Raw genomic sequence first — 8,636 nt, forward strand, 5'->3', positions numbered from 1 at the left:
ACAAAGCATTTGCAGATTCTAGTTTTGAAATTAATATCTGAAACCTGGTTTTATTGAGATACGAATGTTGGAAGTTGATAAAATAATGAGTACTTTCGGGAAAAAATGATGTAGGTTTTATGGAGAGAGTACCATAAACCCTACGTGCGGAAAATTATATGATATGGCCCCGTCATGTTGCACCCCCATCCCGGCCTTTTTGCTCGCCGGCCTTCTGCTCCCCTCACAAGAATCGAAAGCACTTTTAAAAACTTTACTTTTAGCTTTACTCGACATGACAACAGTAAATGACAATAGTTATCGCATAATTCAAATGTTATAAATTATTGAGAATTACAGTAGAAATGACTAATTGTTCTGTTTGTTCCAAGGAAGTTTTGTGTTTACATGTTCGATGCCTTGGATACTTTACCACATGCAAATCGTTTAAAAGACTGTACTGCTAATTTTGGGTGTCATTACATGGAGGAAGTGATGATGTGTTCACAAATAAAGAGCATAACGGAAACCAGTCTGTGTCTGGTCCCTTGGCTAAAGGAATTATCGTTGACGGTGATAAGTTCCTTTCAAACAAAGAAGCATGCATTCTATCTAATCGGTTCTGTTTGATAAGAATAGAACATTTCATCAGTATGAAAGGAGACGTGTCTGCAATACAATGAGCTCTCGTAGCAATATGAACCGCCACGCCCATTGCATGGGTGTTAACTTGGGGCACAGACAGGAACTTGTCTGAGCTCGGGGTAAAATGACGACATCGTTTTGCCCACAATTGCGCTCGACGGGTACAATCAGTATTAACGTTGATTTTTTTTTCTAATTATGCCGCCTGAGGGCGTCGTATTTATAGTTTTTAATTTGTAACTGAAACATATAGGGTTGGTCAGGTCACGAAAAACATAGAATTCAGTAAGGTCGCCCTTAGGCCTAACCATTCTTTGGTTCCGGTTACCTGAGCCCATCTTTTTTATCACTGACGACCCTAAACATTTTTTTATGTATAGGAGAAAATAAAAATATAAAATCGCGAAAATTGCGAACTCTCGCGAGAAATAGTAAAACGACAATATAAAACTGTTTTTCCAATCTGTAATGGCCGTATATCTGGGAAGAAACCAATAACACATAGAGACCATATGGAAACAACGGAAAACATAACTACCCGAACTAGTCACTCACACACTAAAAAAATAAAATAAAATAAAAAATCTACCTATCCCAGCCGTAATGGGAACCACTAAATTTTTTTAGACCTATAATAATACAAATAATGACAAAGAAAATTCTACAGTGGATTGAAGACATGTTCAAAGCTCGAAACACGAAGGCCGAAATGCATGTCACAAAGGCAACAGTATCGCACCACAGAACGAGAACGAACGATCTGTCTAACAAAATTATTGAACATGTTTGGCTTCGCTCTCAAAATTCAGACTTCTGTCAAATATCATCATGGAATGCACGGTTTATCCTCCATCGATACCAACAATAGTTCACCTTTTCGCCAAGATTTCTGACCCTGATAAATTCCTTTTTTTCCATTGAAAGTGGGGGAGGAGGGGGGGGGGGAGTGTTCAATACCATCATTTAAAAGTAGAATTATTGCAAGTATAATTCAACATATTTAAGACAGTCCAATCTTCGTAGAAATTACGTCACTTTATGCTTTTTCGGGATATTCTGATACTGTGTTAAATCTTAAGCTTATCGACTTTGGAAATCGCTAAATGTGAAATACCTAGTTTTGATATCGTAACAGTCTGATGCTCTCCTAATGCCACATGTTGACATTTCTTTGCAGCCATGTCGTATTTTCTCATGATGCTTTGCCCAATGCAGTTAAAATCTGACTAACATGGTGAAACATTTACCCAACCCATTTACATTAATTGTTGACGTAATTGAAGTTATCACAACTTTATGTTCTGGATCAATTATTAGTTGTGACGTTCGTTGGTCATTCGGTAGATTTACTGGATTATTAACATCATCTAGCTGCCCTGCATATATATATATATATATATATATATATATATATATATATATATATATATATATATATATATATATATATATATATATATATATATATATATATATATAACTCGGTGAGTATCAATCTGCTAAGACAGTGCTCTATATTCATATATATATATATATATATATATATATATATATATATATATATATATATATATATATATATATATATATATATATATATATATATATATATATATATATATGAATCAACTTGGGTTTTAATTTCTTTGCTAACGTTTTTTTACATGCAAGAGAACGTTATAAGATAGCCAGGATGAACCTGTTACCATGGCATTTGGTGATACTTCTACAAGTCAAGGTAGGTTTATTTATAAGTTAGTGAAATGGAAAACTTAGCAATCCACTTAAAACTTCTGGTAGATAATTTACCATATTTGAGTGAAATGCAGGTTGATTCTCTAAGATACATGTAAGTAAATGCTTTGGTAAATACAGGCACTGTATTCATGTCTATGTTCACACGAGTATATCCACTCATTGTGTACTGGGCTGCAATTTGACTGTGTTCACCATTATTACAGTAACAGCGTGTACACTATTACAATTACAACAGACATGAGGTATAACGTCTTGATGTTCAAACAAATTTAATCCATGGTCATGATCAGCAGCCAACTGAACTGTATCTTTCATGCAGTTACTGTTTATATCATTAACTAAATCAAGAGTTGACACTGTCTAAGTAATGTTTGTGTGTTATCTTTATGGTGTCTATCTCAACATTAAACCTTGTGATCAGGCTGATTGATCTTGATAGCTTGAATAACAGCCTGGGCAGGTCTCCGAAAAGAACCATAAACGGTTATTCGTCAGTTTAGCTTGTTCAGGCAATGAATGTGTCTTACACTTCTGTTTTATTCCTGTACAACCTATCTTTCATTACAATAAAAATTAGGGTTGTTTTAAATTATTTTTCAAATCAACTGATAAAATCAAATATGTTTACAAAAATAAAGACTATGTAGTTTACAGAATCTGATATACATAATTACAGTTGTATGATCAATTAATAAAGTTATACTTTCAAGATATTTCTTTTTCTTTTCTCTATTAGATAGCCTTATTTACAAAAATATAAACGTGTGTCAAAAGCTAGGTCAATGATCAACCACATTAGTCAAGGAGTATATACATCACTATTAAGATATGAGTTAGAATATGGAGCAGTAGTTCGGGACCTTCACAAAAAGAACCAAATTAACTAAATTAATAGTCTACAGATCAGGAAGTCCAAGGAAAGACAATTAGTGTCTTTTGAGGGAACTATAATTGAGAGACGAGAGGACAGAGTGACATCCATGAAAGAAGTTATTGGCCTAGCACCATTTTTAGATTGAAGGAAACAATCTCGTAGTACTCTCGTCCTATAGTTTATTGATAGGCTTTGACGAGATTTAACTCGAGATTTAACATAGAACTAGAAGTGAGCTCAGTTTTCTGTTCATTGCAGACGCTGTTGACATTTACTCATGTTTACTTGGGATAAAGTACTTCTGTGGTGAAAACAACTGTTCTTAAGATTGATATTAATCCACACCAAAATCACCAATCAAATCAAATCAGATGATGATAAGATTTTACAAATGAACATGATTCCATTTACACCCTCAAAATCATCAGCTACTACCTAAATCACCTCAGATAAACATGAAGTAAAACTTAGTGGAAACCAGCGACATCAACCTAAAAAAATGTAGCAGTAATAGTTCAAAGTCGACAGATATTACTTTTCCCAAAATTGAACTTTTTTTGTGTGTTTCCTAACAACTAATCATTTTATTTTCGTTTATTTTTTGCATCAATCTAAGCTCGTAGTATCAGGTGAGTTTTATTTCTTTGAAATATACCTTATTTTTTGCTGTACATACCAGGCATAAAAGTAGTAAAAATATCAATTTAAGAAGAAAATATATAAACCATAAAATGGAAAGTCTACTGTCATTAAACTTGTTACTTGAGTATAATTTTGTTTCAAACAGACGCCAAATAATAAGACATTCACTGAAAATTGTTAAAATAGGAATAATATGACATTATGCGGCATTTTAATTCAATTTTTAGTTTATCTATAATTAGAGTAATAAGTTTAGTCATGATCTCTTTAGCGCGAGGAATTTTGGGTGCGGACTCAAAAATCACTAGATTGGATTTATCGTGCTATATTATGTGTACAGCTACACAGACCTACTAGTTATTATATTCTGTTAAGGGTGTACGATATATTACTAGTATTAGATGTTATTCGATTCACCAATATTTTTCTTCGTTTAGCCAAGGAAAATAAGAGGAACCTAAGGGGCCTTTGTAATTACTCGTCCAGCGACGCGTAGTGACAACCTGTAGATCACGAGTATTTTTCGACTGAATGAAGAAAAATATCGAAGAATAATATAAATTATACCAGCGCCTATAATATCAAAGAATAAATGGTGACAGTAATAGCAGTTTTGGACGTTTTGACTCGTGTTTGAAACACAGCAAAACCAGTGACGTAGACACACGTTGTCATGACATTGACGCGCGTTGTCTTGACGTAGAACACGACCAAGCTATATATTCCATATTTTTGTGAACCTGGCTCGTGCATGGCATAACTCATTACATCTTATAAAACAGTTTCAAAAAACGTTCAGGTTTGAGCTAGTGCAGCTTTTAGTCTGGGTTTATGAGTTTGGCTAACTTTCTTTAAAAACGCATATCTGGCAGATACGCTCATTTTGTAGAATATACTAATGTTATTATATAGTGTGCATTGTGAAGTTCTACTAGTAGTGTACTACTATACCATTACTGCTACAACTTTTTTTCAAATAACTGATAGCCGCAACTTACTGGAGTTATAAAAAACGATGTGGGGTTACTAAAATGGTGATAATGTTCTTTCATTACGACTAGATACAACATCATACTTGTATACCATTAATACTGATACGTCTGCTACCTGGGAAGAGGCAAACAGAAAATGTATGGAAAACTTTGGAAAACTGGTTACAATACCAGATGTAGAGACACAGACCTATCTTGCCAACTGGCTTCCTACCCAAGGGACTTTCGATACGTTCTATCTTGGCATCGAACGAGATTGCGGTGACTCCTCAATATGGCGCTACTATAATTCAAGTGTGCTAGTTTATGAACACTGGGCAGGAGGACAGCCTAGTATACAAAATAAATGTGCCGTTATGAGGTAAATACATTTGATCAATAACCTCTTCAATTTACTTCGGCAATAGAAGAATATGTGGCAGACAGTAAGACAGTAATAAACCAACGAATAGTTTTGATGTCCTTGATGAAATTACTTATGTTCAGTATTTAGATTCAAAGAAAAGGATACCTCAAAAAATGACAACTGACACTCTGCACAATTTCAATTTTATTTTCAGTGCTGCTGAAGGGTATGCCTGGAACACAACAACGTGTGATGGAGGTGCAGGTATCATCTGTCAATATGGTATGTATGTATGTATGTATGTATGTATGTATGTATGTATGTATGTATGTATGTATGTATGTATGTGTGTATGTGTGTATGTATGTATGCATGTGTTGTGTGTGTAAGTGTGTATGTATGTATGTATGTATGTATGTATGTATGTATGTATGTATGTATATGTGTATGTATGTATATATGTATGTATGTATGTATGTATGTATGTATGTATGTATGTATGTATGTATGTATGTGTGTATGTGTGTAAGCATGTGTTGTGTGTGTATGTGTGTATGTATGTATGTATGTATGTATGTATGTATGTATGTATGTATGTGTGTATTCATGCATGTATGTGTCTTATTTAGATTATAGACGAATTAATGTGTTTTTGAGAAACCAATCAGTATAATGTGGGTAAATGGAAGGAATTCTGTTTTACTCCTTAAATATAATCTTACTTATATTATATACTGTAAGATTGTATACCTTATCTTTGTAGACTGTAAGCGTGATCCATACTGGTGTCGGCATGGAAGTATAACACTTAATGGAGATACATGCAGTTGTACTTGTGAGAGTGGCTGGACTGGAGCCTTTTGTGATCGTAAGTTCAAAACTGAACATCGAACTTCTCATGCCTCTAATCTAATGGAATCGACGTTGATAAATGAAATATCAAATACAATGTTGAATAGACGTGTGGAATAGACGTCGACTATATAATCTGTCTATTTGATATGAAAGGAAACCCCTTAGAGGGTCTATGGCAAGCTTAGGGAAGGGTTATTATGTTCAGCCTAGGGGGCCGTAGATAATCCATGTACAATGGGGTGGGGTGACTGGAAATGGTAAGGAAAAGATGGCATGCAAAAATATTTTGAGTAATTTGTTATTTTTGTTACTCTACATAGCTTCCCAAGGTAAATTTTACATAAGAGGGGTATAGTCTCAGGGATATATAACAAATTGCAAGCATTTGTTTCACTAATTACCTAGAGCCGGAAAATTGGACAGCTGTGGCAGCTTTATCTCTGGCTGATAAATAAAATATGATATATGTACATATGTAAACCTTAGCGCGAGATGGTCATTTTCATAAAGCGCAATTTCTTTGAGAAGTGAATATACAGAGCACAAGGGGAGTAAAGCAATCTCAAATCGCAATTGTACTTGTGATACGAGGAGTTAATATTTGTGATATACAGCATATAATCTCTATTGCATATACCAAGGCCAGCACAAAACAGAAAGAACTTTATAGTAAGGACATTTTGTCTAAAGTGGTGTGACGATGCAAATTTTCATTTTTGTTTATTCCCAGCAAACCTGTCCCGCAATCTACTAATTATGACAGTTACTGTTCTTTTTATTTACACTTAATATAGCCTCAATGATATGCACCTTGAGTTACAATTTTTAAATGTGACACACATATACCACTTGCTTCCTGATTAGTGCCAATAAATTGCAACTTGCAAGATACTTAGGACATGTTAAAATAATTTAATTCCCAATTAAATTGAATACAGAAGGGAGTTCAATCTTAACCTTGCAAAGTCAACAATTTTAATAAAAGACATTCATCTAAATATCTAACAGACTTTATATCCTAATGGCGACTTGGTTTTATCTTTTAGAATTGGAAATTGTTCAGCGGCCTTGGTACGAACCCAAATCATCCAAGGTAACGTTTGACGATGGTAAAGCATACTGTGAGAATTTGGATATGAAATTGCCAAGTGTCACAACACAACAGCAGTATAGCTTCGTGAAGGTGCACCTACAAACCAAGTGGCAAGGATTGAGAATTTATGTTGATTTAAAATTGGTTAATGGAGAATGGGTTGATAGCTTTGGTCAGGTAGCTTCAATAAGTCCATGGTTATCTGGACACCCAAAAGCTGGTGATGACTGTGTGTGTATTAGGTAGGTAAACAGCAAAACTTAAAATTGCCTTTATAGTCATATATATATATATATATATATATTCTGATTATCATTTCGGGTCATGTGATAATTAATATGATGGATAGGGCGTACTGAGGCTTAGCAAAGCCTGAGCGAAACGTCTTGGCCTGAAACACTTTACTGTTTATTATAATATATATGTGTATATATATATATATATATTGGCTGAACATTACTACAGATTTACAAAGTTTTAGACAAACTATCGCTATATCTTTGGTCTTGTAAATCTTCTCGGCTGGCTCGACAAACATTTGATTAATATTTTCACGTTATCGTCTGGCACGACAAGAACCGAATTACAGTTAACGTTGTTACATTTTAGTCAATTGACTGTCTCAAAAATGTCAAAGAGTTCGGCGATGATCTCATAAGATAATGGTGGCTCACACAAAGAGCGTGTAACAGTATTGGTAAAGATGTTTGTCACGCCAGGCGATTGACGAAATACTGTGTCTCGCCCTTCGATAATACCTAGCAATGTTGTGAAGAAAGGAATTCTTAACAAAATCTTTGTAAGCACGTTGAATACGTTGAATACGTTCTCATGAATTATTAGTATTATATTTGACATTTTAGATCAAACACCAATCACTTATGGGAATCGACAAGTTGCACAAATATATATAAAGTCCTCTGCGAACAATGTAAGTTGAAAATAACGTGATGTAAATTAATTAAGTACTGTTAAATAACAATAATATTTTTAAATAATAATCGAGTGTATTTGCATATTAACCACCCTATACTTGGAGTAGTTTGTTAATGCTGAGTTCAAAAAGATGTCATTTTATAAACATCTGTTGCCATGGTAACCAAAATCAGCATAATATGGGGTGTTTACCCCCAGAATTTGACATCAAACATGAACAATAATAAAATGTTTTGAAAGAATTTCTTGGGTTTTGGCATATTGTGCTATCTTTTCTAACACGAATTGTCTAAAATAGGCTTGAACTTGTTGCTTGGGTGAAACACATACGCATTTTTATTGTTATTTTTATTATTTTATTGTTTTATTGTTATACAATATTAAATCCTTTAACTTATAATAATAATAATGGTAATTATCAGTATTATTATACTTATTTATACTAGATAGTTTTTAAAGTAAATTAACACACATCTCCCAAGAAATCCAGCCTGAGTGAGGACATCCCTCATAGGT

General features: G+C 33.8%; 1 protein-coding gene across 1 annotated transcript; it reads left to right on the top strand.

Annotated features, from left to right (window-relative positions):
* The first annotated feature begins 2,331 nt into the window (after positions 1-2,331).
* Positions 2,332-7,430, top strand: LOC144440686 (L-selectin-like). Its single transcript, XM_078130071.1, has 6 exons — positions 2,332-2,362; positions 4,960-5,251; positions 5,451-5,518; positions 6,000-6,104; positions 6,412-6,420; positions 7,138-7,430. Exons 1-6 carry the CDS (start codon positions 2,332-2,334, stop codon positions 7,428-7,430), a joined length of 798 nt encoding a protein of 265 aa, XP_077986197.1.
* The last annotated feature ends 1,206 nt before the right edge of the window (positions 7,431-8,636 follow it).

This window comes from Glandiceps talaboti, chromosome 10, assembly GCF_964340395.1.
Source record: "Glandiceps talaboti chromosome 10, keGlaTala1.1, whole genome shotgun sequence".
Classification (NCBI taxonomy): domain Eukaryota; kingdom Metazoa; phylum Hemichordata; class Enteropneusta; family Spengelidae; genus Glandiceps; species Glandiceps talaboti.